The sequence below is a fragment of the Harmonia axyridis genome, chromosome 4 (assembly GCF_914767665.1).
Source record: "Harmonia axyridis chromosome 4, icHarAxyr1.1, whole genome shotgun sequence".
NCBI classification, from domain to species: domain Eukaryota; kingdom Metazoa; phylum Arthropoda; class Insecta; order Coleoptera; family Coccinellidae; genus Harmonia; species Harmonia axyridis.
Genome location: NC_059504.1, coordinates 7,024,864 through 7,041,112, shown reverse-complemented (window position 1 = coordinate 7,041,112; position 16,249 = coordinate 7,024,864). Strand labels below are relative to the sequence as shown.

General features: G+C 35.4%; 1 protein-coding gene across 4 annotated transcripts; it reads right to left on the bottom strand.

Annotated features, from left to right (window-relative positions):
- Window positions 1–839: 839 nt before the first annotated feature.
- On the bottom strand, window positions 840–10,747 carry LOC123678414 (phosphatidate cytidylyltransferase, photoreceptor-specific-like). Of its 4 annotated transcripts, none has more exons than XM_045615432.1 (3): window positions 10,728–10,747; window positions 3,532–3,702; window positions 840–2,063 (listed from the first exon to the last, which is right to left on the bottom strand). In XM_045615432.1, exons 2-3 carry the CDS (start codon window positions 3,548–3,550, stop codon window positions 907–909), a joined length of 1,176 nt encoding a protein of 391 aa, XP_045471388.1. In that variant the 5' UTR covers window positions 3,551–3,702; window positions 10,728–10,747; the 3' UTR covers window positions 840–906. The 4 variants fall into 4 exon arrangements, with proteins under 4 accessions (XP_045471388.1, XP_045471386.1, XP_045471387.1 ...); XM_045615430.1 differs by lacking the exon at window positions 10,728–10,747 and adding an exon at window positions 3,762–3,911; XM_045615431.1 differs by lacking the exon at window positions 10,728–10,747 and adding an exon at window positions 3,799–3,901.
- Between the last annotated feature and the right edge of the window lie 5,502 nt (window positions 10,748–16,249).

The window sequence follows — 16,249 nt, the reverse complement described above, 5'->3', positions numbered from 1 at the left end:
TAGATAAACCCCTTCATAAAGACCAAAGGAACTAAAAAAATACTCTCTCCTACTTCGGTGATATAAGATCTAAGTGAAAAAGTTACTAATCAATATTCCAAATTAAACCTGAATACTGTCTTCAAATCAATAATTGAAACATCATAGTTATTATTCAATGAAACAGTTTCAACTCTAAGCACAAGTAAATCAGGAGTTAATATGTTCAACTTGTTATTGCAAGTTGAACAGCTCTGACAATCTGGGATCAGGATTGTAGATGCTGAGATTGTTACTAAAGAGAATAGAGATAAGGAGAATAACTTTTTATGGTAGAACTGTTGAGAAAGTGACAAGCAGAAAAGGATAGATAGGGGTCCAAAAATTCCCCACAATGGCGTTACTGTAGCCAAAGAATATCCAACCTTGCTTAACCTATATCAGTACGTTTTGACGTTTCTTATGAAATTCATCCTCTAAGTAGACTAGCGCCACTAATTCAGGTCAGTTCAATGGACACTTTTGAAACAGTAAGATTACTCTCCTTATCACTATCCTCCATAGTTGTTAAAAAGATTTGCCGGTACTCAAACCAAAAAAAAAAATTTACTATACTTACTCTACCTAAAATTATTGTACCAAAATTTATTCGATATACATATATCACAGTATAATAGCCATTTGTATCATAACTTCAATAACATAATTCATACACGAATGTTTTAGAGTAAACAACTACCAAAACTGCAAAGAGTTATTGAAATTGAAGATCAAAACAAATCGATAACAATAATACCTATTTTGCCTGGTCTTAACCTGAAATAGTAAGCCAAAAGTGATGCTACCGCCTCTAACTCATCAAGGATTTAAAAATCTTTATATTTTTCATAAATATCAACAACAACAATCAAATAACATACTTCAATATCACAACATATTCTGCTCTTCCAGAACACTCTTCAACATATCATAAAAAACAAGCTGATCACGATCACTCAGGTGCATAACCTTACCGTACAACTTCTTAAACTTACTCGTCTTCAAGAACGTTGACATGTACACATACACAAAAATCGCCATTAGAAACTGACAATCGAATCTATCCAAAATACCACCGTGTCCCGGTATAGTGTCACTAAAGTCCTTAATATTGAACGCCCTCTTGAACCCAGATGCGAAGAAACCAGCAAAAGGTGCAATCGAACTAGCGAAGAGGGCTATGTAGAAAGAATCCAGATGGAAGGGAAGCAGCTTCATGCTAAATCCTGGCATAATGTTGTACTCAGTTGGTACGAAAAGCAGTGAAGGTGTGCAATTGGGATTTATCTCTATTATTCCAGTTAATTCGTTGTACTCCGTTGGGCAGATGAAATGGTTGTATCTGGACAGGAAGTGAGCCAAGGCTATCGTAGAGATGATGGTCCCAACAATACCTCCAAGAAACCCTTCTCGAGTCTTGTTTGGAGAAAGGTGGATCAAAGGTGTTCTTCCCATAACTTTTCCGAACACATAGGCGAAGATATCGTTCAAGATGACCGAAGCTAGTGGAATAACAGCCCAAACCATACCTTCCAACGAGCACTTCACCAAGAGATACGTAGGCAATGTTATCACCACCAACAAAACGTGAAGTATGGCCAGTAACCTGAATCTCTTAATATCATACTTCCCAGCCAGGTTTATCACGAACATCACTATCCCGCCAAAATACAAACAACACCCTTTGAATCTACTATGGTCGAAGATGAACGAAAGATAACGATCCTTTTCGAAAACACTCTTAAACTGTTCACCAAAAGTTTCTCCGAGTAGGGTGTAGTTCCAAACGATGAAGAAGTACCAGGCTGTCATCCTAAACTTCGGTAGACTCGGGTTCTTGTTGATCGTGTAACATATGGTGAGGATCTCCTTGTAGCACATCAGCTGGACCATGAGGATAGTGGCTGCTACTGCTAGAGAACCTTGGTAGAGGATGAATAGGAAGGAGCTCATCATCAGCAGGCCTGCTTTGACTCTTTGTTTCCAGTTAGGTGTCACCTTCTTTTCTTCAACATATTCTCTTTTCCGGAGTTGGTCATGAACACCTAGAAAAAACATTGTGAGTTTAATTTGGATACTGGTAAGTCCATGGATCAACCTTACTGGTAGATCTATACAGCTGAATAATCAATATGCCAAAAACATTCAGATTAATAAATATCTCTTTTAGTAAAATGATATTTCCAGAATTACATAATCATAAATCTTCATATATTATGTTTTCTTACAGTTTATTTTCTTATTATTATAGGTAGATGAGTTCACCAGAAAGTCTTCAATGTATGTGTGGAAGAATGTATTTAGAAACAATTGAATTAATAATTATCACATGTATTTCGTCTTGACATCATAATATATCGAACTATAACATGGACATATCAAACCAAATATAAAACCATAGAGCCTTATATTTCGAAAACTTACCAACTGTAAAAAAGTTTTTTTCAATTAAATTCGTGATTCTACGTACGTGTCTTTCGCTTTGGCATCATAATTAGCTTCTATCAAACCATCAAACTATAACTCGGACATTTCAAATTAAATATTAAAACCACCATTCCACCTGAACTGAACAAAATTTAAATTCCCTAACTATTAGGATGAAATTTATAATATTCGAATTCTGGCATCGGTCAATTTCATTTTATTCTACCACTTCAGGTAACTCCGTGAATGTGTCAGTTGTTTGTGCATTTCAGATAAAAGACATTAATATATCGCTCCATTTATTCTTATCTAGAAATTGCCATTATAATTTTTGTGTAGGTATCATAGTACGTGTAGGTGAAGCAAAATTGTTCTACGCAAATTAAATAATTTTAAGACCCATTCATCTTGTGTTAGTCGAAATCGCCTAATTATTGAAATGATAATTAATGAAGTGGAAATGGAAGTCAATAAGAATCATAAATCAATTTGGAAAGAATTATATATTTGGGAAGTTATCAATGAGCGGAACAATATGAGAAATATATAGGGCTGGCAAGTCTGTATCCTGGGATGTAATATCAATGTGTTAGAAAGAAATGCATAAAGAAAGTCAAACAGAGAGCGAGAACGTTTTGCCCTTGTCAGTTGGCAGTGAAAATCCAATCAGAAATAAGAGGAGAGTATATCTCTCACCTTTGCATCAGTTCGTAGCATAGCCTCTGCTAGACTGAATCATTTCGAAAACGTCCCTGTCCTCTTAGCGATTTTGGAAAAAGAATTGTTCAAATCACTTCATCATACTAGTATATGTTCCTCGCATTAGATTTATACAATATCAAGACGTATAGCCAATATTGTATAGGGTGTTCTATTGAAAATATGATGATAAAGGACTCAGGATTACTGATTTTTTGATGATTTTTTCAAAAATGTTATCTATACCACCGAATAAGAATTATAAAGATTCCTAATTCCAAAAGCATCAATATATTAGAATTATTAAGAATGATCCCCATCAATTGAAATAGAGTACATAATTAAGAAGGTTCGACCTATATCTTCTAGCGAATATAAATCACTCACTTCTATGTAATGAATCCATAACACAATCTTCATTCTACAGCACTGAACCCATACTCAAGAAATCACAAAATATTGATTGATTCTATTTTACGACATGGCTTCAATAGTAGTAGCAGCGTTATCTGTAATGATCCAAAGCATTCGATAGTGTTCCAAAAGTAGACTGTTTACCTAAAAATTAAAATATATATAGTGATTAGATAATATGGAACACCTTGCAGATGCCAAACCTTTATGATTTCATTGATTACTATTTCGATAAACTACGTATCACGTTTCTAGGAATTATTAAATGACTTGTTTTCTGACTTAAGTCAATACTGAAATAATCATTGTGACATTTTTTTTTTATGATAGACGTTGGAAAACTGTATCAAGTATGGCGATGATGGGCTAGCGAATGAATTGTTCGGTTTTATCAACATTTTAATACATCATTCCGTGTTGATAACACAGATATTAACCTCATATCTACAGGTACTTACACTGTGTAATTATAAGTAACCCTTTTTCGAATATAACATTTTTTGACGTGTTATTTCGAATAGCTTCCGTTCGGAAACCTTTGTGATAACCAATATTGTGAGTTCCGATATCAAAATTTGTTATCACACAGGTTTGGCTTCATGTCAGTCAGTCTGTGTGTCCGCACATTCTTGTGTAAAAAAACAATAATCGCCAGATCTGGACAATAAGGTGGGTGGCCTAGCAGTTGGAAGCGCAATTCGTTCAATTTGACAATTTGGAACAGGGAAAAGTCTTGATGGAAAATAATGATTTTCCTTTGAAATTGAACATGTTCTTTCTTGATTTTTGCACTCAATCATTCCAATAACGTTTTTCCTTCAGTGTTGAAGGTATTACCTTCATCAAGAATGTCGATGTGAATATAACGGGTGTTTTTTTTCGAGGTATATAACTTTAAGTTGGCATTACTATTCAAGATGACTACCGATTCAACAGCTGTCAAGTGATTTATTCTCAGTTTGGTTTGGCAATTCACCATCAATAGACTCACGCCTGAACAACGCTTGCAAATAGTGCAATTTTATTTCTAAAATAATGGTTCCGTGCGGAATACGTATCGCGCACTACGTCCATTTTATTTTGTTTAGCGATGAAGCGCACTTCTGGTTGAATGGCTACGTCAACAAACAAAACTGCCGCATTTGGAGTAGAGCTAATCCTCAAGTGTATGTCGAAACACCGTTACATCCAGAAAAACTGACTGTTTGGTGCGCTTTATGGGCTGGTGGCATCATTGGTCCGTACTTCTTCAAAAACGATGATGGCCAGAACGTTACAGTCAATGGTGATCGGTATAGAGCCATGATTACTAACTTTTTCATTCCTGAATTGAACAACCATGATGTCCAGGAGCTGTGGTTCCAACAAGACGGCGCAACATGTCACTCAGCTCGTGCCACAATCGATTTATTGAAAGACACGTTTGGTGACCGCCTAATTTCACGTTTTGGGCTTGTGAATTGGCCTCCAAGATCTTGTGATTTAACACCGCTAGGCTACTTTCTGTGGGGCTATGTAAAGTCATTGGTCTATGCGGATAAGCCACAAACCCTTGACCATTTGGAAGACAACATTCGCCGTGTTATTGCCGATATACGGCCACAAATGTTGGAAAAGTCATCGAAAATTGGACGTCCAGATTGCACTACATCCGAGCCAGCCGTGGCGGCCATATGCCAGAAATCATATTTGAAATGTAATGCCACAAGATTATCTTGCGGATAAATTAAATTCATGTCAATCGAATAAAATCCATCGTTGTTTTATTGCAATTTAAAGTTCTATAGCTCTAAAAAAAACACATTTTACATTTTCACAATGTATTTCTGCAAAATTTGTCACGAATATTTTTAAAATACTTTAGTGCTTTATAGGGATGCCAATTGTTTCGCGGAAAATGAAAAGTTACCAAATTTGTTTTTCATTCTCAAATTAAAAATAATGAAATACTAGATACCAAGTAGATTATTGTTGTCTTTGGTATCTCTTAAATTGATATCAAATCAGAAAAAATCATATGTACCAAATCAAAGATACGTTTCCCCCACAAGCCCCCTCAATTTTCAATGAATTTCCTTCCACATCCTTCACCGCCTTCCAACCAATGAACCGTACCACAAAATCATTTTTCTCCGAATCTGTCTACTCTAATTCAATCATCACTTTTTCTGAATACCTTTGTCAGCGCGGAAACGACCAGCGAGCAAACAAGAAAAAAGGGCCCCCACCATGTATAAAAGCATAATAAAGAAATCAATGGCTGTGGTAGGTAAGCATATGAAAGAGCCAAATAATAGGCGTTAGAAAATAACATCGAGTCAGAAGAAAGGTCTGGCCACGGTATAAGGCTTATTTGTGAATTATTACCGTGGATATTGGGTTTTGGACGGTTCAATTAACCACGGTGCTGGCCAGTGGCAGAACAAGCGAGGGGTGCCCCTGTCGGATTAAAAGAAATATATCTGACACAAAGCCGAATTATGCAAGTCAGATATTGGGTAGATATGGACCTTGATATTCATTTGGGGGCTATTCTTCATATCCCGAGAACTGTTGGTTCGCTTTGGTTTTGCTTATTATCTATGTTTATATCCTTCATCTAAGAGTTATACCTAAGTATACACTGCTGGACCACAAATTTGGACATTTATATTTTGCATTTTTTTTTATTTTATAGGTGTTGAGGGGCTTTTAATGGGGAGGAAGTTAACTATGATAGTAATAGTATATTATTTCATAAAGAGGAGAAGTGACAGTTTTCATGGCAAGTCTGTGTTTACCCACCGAAAGTAGTGAAATAGAAAACTCCCCGGTCTACCATAGTAAAACACATTTTTTTTGGCAAAATTCGGTTTTATTATTCAACATAGTTGCCTTCGAGGACGATACAGTGATTATAGCGATCTTCCAACTTTTTGATACCATTTTTGTAGTACGATTTGTCTTTCGCTTCAAAATAGGCCTCAGTTTTGGCGATTACTTCTTCATTGGCGCTAAATTTTTTTCCAGCGAGCATTCTTTTGAGATCTGAGAACAGGAAAAAGTCGCTGGGGGCCAGATCTGGCGAATACGGTGGATGCAGAAGCAATTTTTTTCATTGATTTGTGACACGGCGCATTGTCTTGATGAAACAGCACATTTTTTCCTTCAAATGGGGCCTTTTTTAACGATTTCTACCTTTAAACGATCCAATAACGCTATATAATAATCGCTGTTGATGGTCTGCCCCTTTAGGAGGTAATCAATGAATATTATACCTTGCGCATCCCAGAATACTGATGCCATAACCTTGCCAGATGACTGTTGTGTTTTTCCTCGCTTTGGATTCGGTTCAACGTGTGCAGTCCACTCAGCTGACTGTCGATTGGACTACGGAGTGAAATGATGGAGCCTTGTTTCATCCATTGTCACAAATTCACGCAAAAATTCAGGTTTATTCCACTTGAAGAGCTTCAAACTTTGCTCAGAATCATTAACACGTTGTTTGATCAATTGTGAGCTCGCGAAGCACCCATTTTGCAAACAGCTTTCTCATGTACAAAGATTCGGTAATGATGAATGATGATGTACACGTTCAGATGATAACTTCACAATGTCTGCTATCTCGATCAACTCCATTTTACGGTCATTCAAAATTATTTTGTGAACTATTTTGATTTTTTGTCGGTGACAGCCTCTTTTGGGCGTGCACTGCGTTCGCCGTGCTCATTTCACTACGTTTTAACTGTATTTTTTTCCTTCCAAAATCAATATTTCATTCTCACACGAAATTCTTTTTTTTATCTTTTTTCAAATAACTAAAGTTGCTACACTCACAACGCAATATCTCACAAACTGATAGTCGGACTGCTGTCAAATTTTGACACGTATCGTTTGAAGGTTGGTATTAACTAAAAATCATATGGATTTAATATTAACGCCGCCATCTGTGCATCAGACTGGGGACTTTTTAATTGGCCTTATACTTTGCACAAAGCATTGATATATTTTTAAAATATTCGTAAAAAAGAAAAACCTACCAAAATCATTTCAAAAGAGGTAAAAGTATAATTTCGTGAAATTCGTCGTACAGTGCTGCCCTCTACTCAGTTGCTTCGAAGAAAGAAAAAAGGTGCAAAGTTTGGTCATCACAGAAGCGCCAGAAGAGAAATGAATGGGTACCAAAGTTTGTTTGATACGCGAAGAACCACGAAGTGGTAATCCCTCTTAAGCTAAATTATCAATTATGTCAGACGTAAGAAAGATCTTCTCCAGGTACTCAACTAATATATCACACAGAATATAACCCAAATTCAGTCTTGACCTTGCAAATAGCACCTCGTACAACTCCGTTAAAAATCTATAATTATCAATGAAGCTGGAAGATGTGCCAGAGAAATCATTTTCCTGTCTACCTTCATCAAGCGGTCAAAATAATTTCTAAACTTTAGGAAAGACAAGTGAGTAATAGATCATCTGAACCGTGATTATTCGTGAGAAAAATTCTACCAAAAATCATTACAAAAGACGTAAAACCATAATTTCGTGAAAGTCGTTTTACTGTGCTGCCCTCTACTTATTTGCTTCGAACAAAGAAAAAAGGTACAAAGTTTGGTCATCGCATAAGCGCCAGTGGAGAAATGAATGGGTACTAATACGCGAAAAACCAAGTGGTGGTAATCCCTCCCAAGCTAAAATATCAATTATGTCAAACGTAAGAAAGATCTTCTCCAGGTACTCAACCAATAAATCTCATAGAAAATATAACCCAAATTCAGTCTTGACCTTGCAAATAGCACCTCGTACAACTCCGTTAAAAATCTATAATTATCAATGAAGCTGGAAGATGTGCCAGAGAAATCATATTCCTGTCTACCTTCATCAAGCGGTCAAAATAATTTCTAAACTTTAGGAAAGACTGGTGTGTAATAGATCATCTGAACCGTTGCGAAATTCAACAGTTAAACCTCTAATGAAACGGTATTGTGTGAGGTCTTGAAGATTGTTCTCACAACGTGGTGAAGAAGGCACCCATCCACTCGGACATCGTGGACCATACAAAAACGTCGGACCGTGCCTAATCGAACCAACGTCGATAAATTCAGTAGCGGCGCGGTGATTCGCTAATATTAAATCTTAGGTGTTATCAAAGGTTAGACTTTCTGAGTAATGTCATTTTGTGGATAAGAAAATTTCCAAGGATTCGATGGACATAAAATTGAATTTACATGTATGAGGCCAATTGAAAAGTCCCCGGTCTGGTGCCCAGATGGCGGTGCTAGTATTAAATCCATATGATTTTTAGTTAGTACCAACCTTCAAACGATACGAGTCAAAATTTGGCAACAGTCCAACCATTAGTTTTTAAGATATAACGTTTTGAGTGTAGCTACTTTTGTTATTTTAAAAAAAGATGGAAAAAAAAAAGAATTTCGAGTGCTGAAAAATATTGCTTTTCGAAGGGAAAAATAAAGTTGAAGCTGAATCTTGGCTTGATGAAGAGTTTCCGGGGTCTGCACCAGAAAAATTAACCATTATTGATTGGTATGCTAAGTTTAAACGTGGTGCAATGAGCACCGAAGACGCCGAACGCAGTACACGCTCAAAAGAGTCTGTCACCGACGAAAAAATCAAAAAAGTTTACAAAATAATTTTGAATGACCGTAAAGAGAAGTTGATCGAGATAGCAGACATTGTGTAGATATCATCTGAACTTGTACATCATATCATTCACGAATATTTATACATGAGAAAGCCTGGTTCAAAATGGGTACCAAGCGAGCTCACAATCGATCAAAAGTAACAACGTGTTAATGATTCTGAGCAATGTTTGAAGCTATTTAAGTTTCCGGAGTCCAATTGACAGTCAGCTGTCAACCGAAAGGTGGGAAGCAACAAAACCGACAAAGTCAGCTGAGTGGATTGCTCACGATGAACCGAATCCAAAGCGAAGAAAAACAAGCGTCAGCTGGCAAGTTTATGGCATCAGTATTTTAAGATGCGCAAGGTATAATATTCATTGATTACCTCCAAAAGGGCCAGACCATAGAGAGCGATTATTATATAGCGTTATTGGATCGTTTAAAGGATGAAATCGTTAAGAGACGGCCCCATTTGAAGAAAAAGAAGGAGCTGTTTCATCAAGACAATGCGCCGTGTCCCAAATCAATGAAAACAATGGCAAAATTGCATGAATCGGGCTTCGAATTGCTTCTGCATTCACCATATTTGCCAGATCTGGCCCCCATTAGCGACTTTTCCTGTTCTCAGACCTCAATAGAATGCTCGCTGTAGAATGTAGCGCCAATAAAGAAGTAATCGCTGAAACTGAGGCCTATTTTGAAGCGAAAGACAAATCGTACTACAAAAATGGTATCGAAAAGTTGGAAGCAATAATCGCTGTATCGCCCTCGAAGGCAACTATTTTGAATAATAAAATCGGATATTGCCAAATAAATGTGTTTCCCTTTGGTAGACCGGGGACTTTTCAATTGGCCCGTTAGGGTAACAGTTTCAGGTTTCATGTTGATCGCATCTCCAGAACCAGAAAAAATTAAAGGAAAAAATATGAAAAAAAACATTCAATACTCAATGGCAGCAGATCTGACAGAATAGACATTTTGCGTGTATGCACAGGGTGTTCATAAGTTAGAAAATCGATGGGATTGAAGGCCTATGATCATCCGAGTTTCGATCTCGCCAGAAAATTTTCAACTCGAAAAATTTTCCATTAGAAAATAAAAAAAATCTTTCATGAGAATAATATACCTCCTTATTGCTTAATCCTATCACGTAGATCACGAAAGTGTTCGCATTTTGGCGATTAGTCTATCATTTCAGAAATTATAGGTTATAAAATGAAATTTTCAACAAAAATTAATAATTTTTTCGAGGCTACCACCTTCTTTGGATACAATATACGGACTTGAGTACTCCTCACGTTCTAGATCGAAGCTCGATAATGTTTCTGGAAGTTTCCGAAAATAAAAAGATAGTTGTCGAACATTTCTGCAGCTGAAGATTCCGTAGGTTAAAGTTTGGTTACTACAACTTAGAAAATAAGATGTTGACTTCGGTTTTGGATTGGAATTTATTTGAAAATTTGAATATTGCCTTGTAATTTTGATCATTTTCTGATATCATTCTGATTAATCGTTAAAAAAAGTAAGTAAGTAAGTTCGAAAACTCACCAATAAAATTGATCCAAGAATATAGGAAATGCACAAATGTTAACGTAGGTTTATGGATGCAATCTTGCGTGAGTGATGACAAGGAGACTTTGATTACAAGTAACAACAATAAAATTAGTTTGTCCAACAGTAACTTCACAATTATTCTATCTACCACGTTCCATTCGAGAGTTAGGTATCATATATCTACACGGCGGCCGACTGTAATAAAGAATTTTTTTGACATTGAATTCTTCATCGGTCTATTGAACCCGATCATTTGAAACTTTTAGTGACTCAAAATTTAAAAAATGCAGATTTTTGGACAAAAGAATTTACTGTTCACCTGGAACAAAAAATATTTGGCCTCTTTATACTCTAAATCTCAACTCCGATCAAATGCTTTTCAGGTTTTCTGAAAACCCTACCGTCTCTTTTACAAAAACTGTAAGAGCTTTAAGCATGAATTAAGTACAAATATTTGTTGCCACTCTGCATTGATCCTCTTTGTCCAAGAGCATAATTTATGAATGAAAATCCCTGCTATTTCTTAGCAATTTTCAAATAAAGTTGATAATTTTCACGAGGCTGCAACCTTTTCTGGATACAAGAAACGGACTCCAATCCGTATCTTGTTCTAGATAATAGCCCAATCTTCAAAAAACGTTGTTATTTGAGGGGTCTTCAACAAATATTTTAGGAGATATAACGATTTTTGTATGAAGATGCAATTTTGTACGGTTTTTCTTCGAATTCAAATTTCCCTTAAACAATGGGGTTGAGATTGACGGTTTCCTTATTGATTGATCTGATTACGTAGATCAGATATTTGGTATTGCAAAAATCAAATCAAATAAACCATTATTTCACTGAAAAGAGGCTAGAATAACAAATCCCTTCTTACAGAACCGTCAAAACGGAAAAACATCAAGATTGGAAGCTATAAAGATGTCTACAGCTGATTCAAACGAACTCTCGGTTCAAGTATCATGTTATATTGTTTCATGAACATGCAAACAGTGATGTCAGGGGTGGCGGAGGTATTCAAAGGCACGATAACATAAGGACGTATCAAAAAGAATTAAGTGGACGTCTAGAGTCCTGACAGCCCCTCAACTTAGTGGCGGTACAGGATCTACAATCGGGATCGTCGACACAATTATTAGTACAAAAGGATGCTTCTCGTAATTAGCTGGTGTTTCACACGTAGCAGGATTCTGCTTTTATTGGCTAGAAGACAGTCTATTTCACTATGTGGTTTGATGATTTTTTTTGTTGGAAAAATGTTTGGTCTAGGAATTCGAAATTGCAACTGGAAAAATTTATACATTTCTGAACACTCTGTGTTGAGGATTCACGGTTTGGCTTGATTTTCAAGCTACTTGGCTTAAGCATGACTTGATTTCAAGTCTTCAATAAAAAACTGATGAAATGAGAAGGAACCTTGCAAAAAACACTTATTGTATAAGAGAACCGTAAATATCAACTTTTTGAAATAGAAACATAGATTATATCACTATAAATCATAACAAAATAAAAAAATGAAGTTTCTAAATATTGAGAAACCTCCAGGCTTTGTTTGATTTTATAATTTTCCATCCAGGATCTAAGACATATGAGGCATCTTATAGATTTCTCGCCTAACAAATTGCGGGTTTTTGTAACTGTAAGAGCAGCTCTGCAAAATTGTCTTTCAACAGGAGCTGAAGATGCTTGAGTAGATAAAAAATCCTTGGCCATTTTGGCTAAATTTGGAAAGATATTTCTGAAACTACCAAAATCTACCGATAGTTTTCATAGAAATGTGAGAAAACTACTAATGAAGTCACATAATGCTTCAGTCTCTCGGCGCTCGAGGAATCCTCTTATTTAATCTAAGCGCGCACGAGATTGCAGAAATATATGCTGTGCCAAGCGGTCATATCAAACTCAAGTAATATCAAGTCAAGCAATAAATATCTAAAATCAAGTCAAGTTCAGCTCAAGTATGTAATTTTTCACGAGCCTGATTTTCAAGTCGAGTAGTTGGTTAAAATGTCAAGTTACTTGGCTTGATGAATCCCTAGTCTGTGTCTACAAATCCTTATAACAGCCTTAAGGCATCATTCAATAAATCACAGTAAAGAAGGACACTTTTTTCTTGAAAATTCGACTTCATTGGTCTACTACAACACCCCTTTAACATTTCAATACCCTTTTCTGTGGAAATATTCATATTTGTCCCCTTTAAAACCAAATTTATTTCCCTGGATCCCTGGAAAAATGTTTTGAAGTCTTAAAAAACCAGTGATCACCATATCTGCAGAATAGGCTCTGGAGAAACAACAAAGTTGGAAGCGCATTTAATAATTTGACCATGGTTTTCATCGATTTGTAGCAGCATATTTGCCAATAGATTAAACTCATTTTATCCATTTTTCAAACAACAACGAATGTAGAATCACTGAACCTTTAATATTCATACCCAGACTTAAAGTCAAAATTTATATCACTCGCATCTTTTGAAGCTTAGTTCTAACGAGAAACAAAGTAGTATCGCACTGTCAGTGCCATCTGTGCGCTAGGGCCGGAACTTAACTCCTAAAATGGTATGGTTTTTTGTGAATTTCAACTTTTGAAGAGTGAAATCTAAAGTTCCTAGCACGTCATTGCTTTCCTATTTTTTTTTTTTTTTGTTTCATTAGACACTTTCTTTATAGTACCTACTATACTTTTTCAATAGAGACTAGACAAAATTAAATTTGGAATTAACAAATTCAAATTGGTAATAATCAAATTCATATTGGGACTAAACACATTCGAATTGGTGATAATCAATTCGAATTTGGGACGACATTTTTTATTTGGTATTTAATTTGAATTCACGAATCACGCACCCAAAAAAACATATAAAATCGAAAAAATCAAAACTACCCCAAAAAGTGGGTTTTTCTACAGAGACAGATAAAATATACCAATTTTCAACTATCGTTTGAGACAGAACGGTTAGTCGGACAAAAAACCGAATGAGAAAAATTCAAAGGAAATTTTATATAGGTACTTCGTTTTTGTATACGAAGAGCATTCACGAAAAATTGATATTTTCCCAAGAAATGTTTTTTTTTGTTGCTTTTTTCTGAATTTTCTGTCACGAAATTTTGGGGACAAACCATTGATATGCCCAATAGATATATAAAATCGAAGAAATCAAAACTACCCCAAAATTTCTCAGTGGGAGGCCCTTGTGATCACAAATTGACTGGACTAAGTTAGCATACAGGTGGTCCAGATTTTACATAACTTCGGCTCTGGGTAGAACAACTCTTTTTATGCAGAAAAGTTTATATAAACATATATCCTGACAAGCTTCGTTTTCGAGGTACATTGAAGATTGAGAAAAAATAAGTTTTTACTTATGGTAGTAGTATTATTACATTCATTCTTTTAGTTTTGTCTCCTGAAAATATTATGCAGTGACGTAGATATTGGGGTAAGATCATCTTTTTCCTTTTGAAAATCTACACCACTGTCTTCTTTTTTTTTCAACACAACTTCACTAAGAAAAAAATTTCCTGAATTTTATTTATAGAATGTACCATTTTAAGGATAATCGAGTACAAAACAAAAACTATCCTCGAAAATCTAAAAAAATTAATTTTTCAAATTTTCTCATTAGTGAATAAAAGAACAAAAATTAACCTTATGGTGTGAAAAAATTTCCATTTCAAAACACAAAAATTCCCCACATTCTGATGCAACCATAGAACTGATCACTTTAAAGAACGAGCGCTCAATAAAAACACGATGAAGAAAATAACACCAGATTTCAAATAATCCTATATGACATAGTTTCACGAATTGTAATCCGCATAGCAAAACGAGAAGAATCGCCAGCATCCATTTAAACACAGAATGAAAGTGGTATAATTGCCCCTATATGGATAATGAGCTCCTCTCAAGATGACCAGGTAGTAATGGCAGCAATTTCAAATGTACCATTCAGAATTAATGCCAGTTGATGGATTGAAATGGAAGGAAATACCATCAAACAACTATCACATCAGCTGACATTCACTTCAAATCCTAGTGTTCTCGGGGCAAACAAAATAGAGTAAGGTCTACGCCCCCCATGAGTGTAATTCCCCCCCTCCCCCTAAGGTGGGCAGCCACCCCATCTGGATGCGCGAGAGTAACACCCATCCTTCTCTGTTCTGATTACCGACAAAGCTGGTCTCTTGTTTTCCTGTGTCTCTCAGTGAAGTGCCGATACTGTACTCTATGACTTCCGGGTTCAAATCTCGTAGGAAAATCGACCCAAGCGTTTACGAGTTATTGTGAAAACTGTCACTCGATTCTGTGAAAAAAAAATTCCGAACTCGAAAACTCAGTGTTCTACACTCCCGAAAAGGATATACAAAAAACTTCAACGTGTGTTCTAAGAGACGTCAAACTTACCGTTCATCTTAAACACCCACCTACTTGGATAATTATAAGGATACTGTAGACTTTTTACTACATGTTAGTCTTACATGGCACCTAACAATCAATAAAATCCACCTACTCAAATAAGCTTTTCATTAGAAGCTGTAAAATTTAAATACCTACCAACTACAAATACTTACTTGCAATTACAGTATCATTTTCGAGATCCTAAAATTTATAATTGCTGTTTATGCCTACTGACACAATTGAATTAAAAATCTTTTAAGTGAAATTAAGACCTTATTTCCCAATTTTTGAACTGGAAGTAATTTACGCGAATCATGATAAAGGCAACTTTTGATTGCGAAGATGTTAAGGACTAGAAAAAAGGATTTGTTCATCGAAAAGTTTGACGAAATCACAGTGCAATGCAGCAAGGATGTTACTAGATTATTCTGGAGTAATTTATGCGTTTTTGATGTTAATTATCGCTTCATGGTGAGTACCTACATTGTTATTTATGTCTTATGGGATTTTATTATTGAATTTAATAGCTTTTTTGTTTTCTGTAATTGAATAACGGAACAATCATATCATCTTAGGATTAAACTGTATGATAATATGTATACATTTTTACGTTGCAACAATGGAGTTTCTTAATTGAAATTGTACAAGTACAAAAACAAGTTATTATTTCGTAAGTTATAATTTTATTTTATATAATAGATGATCAAAACTGACACCAATAGATATGAATATGAATTTCCATTATGTGATTCACTTTCTTGTAAATCATCATTAACTGATGCTGAATAATATTGGAATCAACTTTAGTAACTTGCTGTAGGTAGTTCTTACAGCAATTGTTAATTCAGTCCATGTTATTCAGAATAATCAATATAAATTAATATTCTATGAGGAATCTCCCAGTTTCCAAAAATTAAATAATTCAGTGCATCACTTCATAGAGACTCATATAGACCTGTTTCTAAGCAGAGTTTTCTCTTTTAAAATCTTATTTCGTATGATTTTAATAAGATCCTAAAAAAATGAAAATCTACCACTGTTTTCTGCTCCAAGGCAATATCTAAATTTCAATGAAATATTAAATGTTAATAGTCTTCAGATCTCTACTCACAACT

Excerpts from the sequence above, each read along its gene's own strand:
- LOC123678414 (XM_045615429.1), bottom strand. The coding sequence starts at position 2,510 with ATGATGCCAAAGCGAAAGACAC. Across the intron at positions 2,064-2,488 it reads GATGCCAAAGCGAAAGACAC|GTGTTCATGACCAACTCCGG; the intron begins GTACGTAGAATC and ends TGTTTTTTCTAG.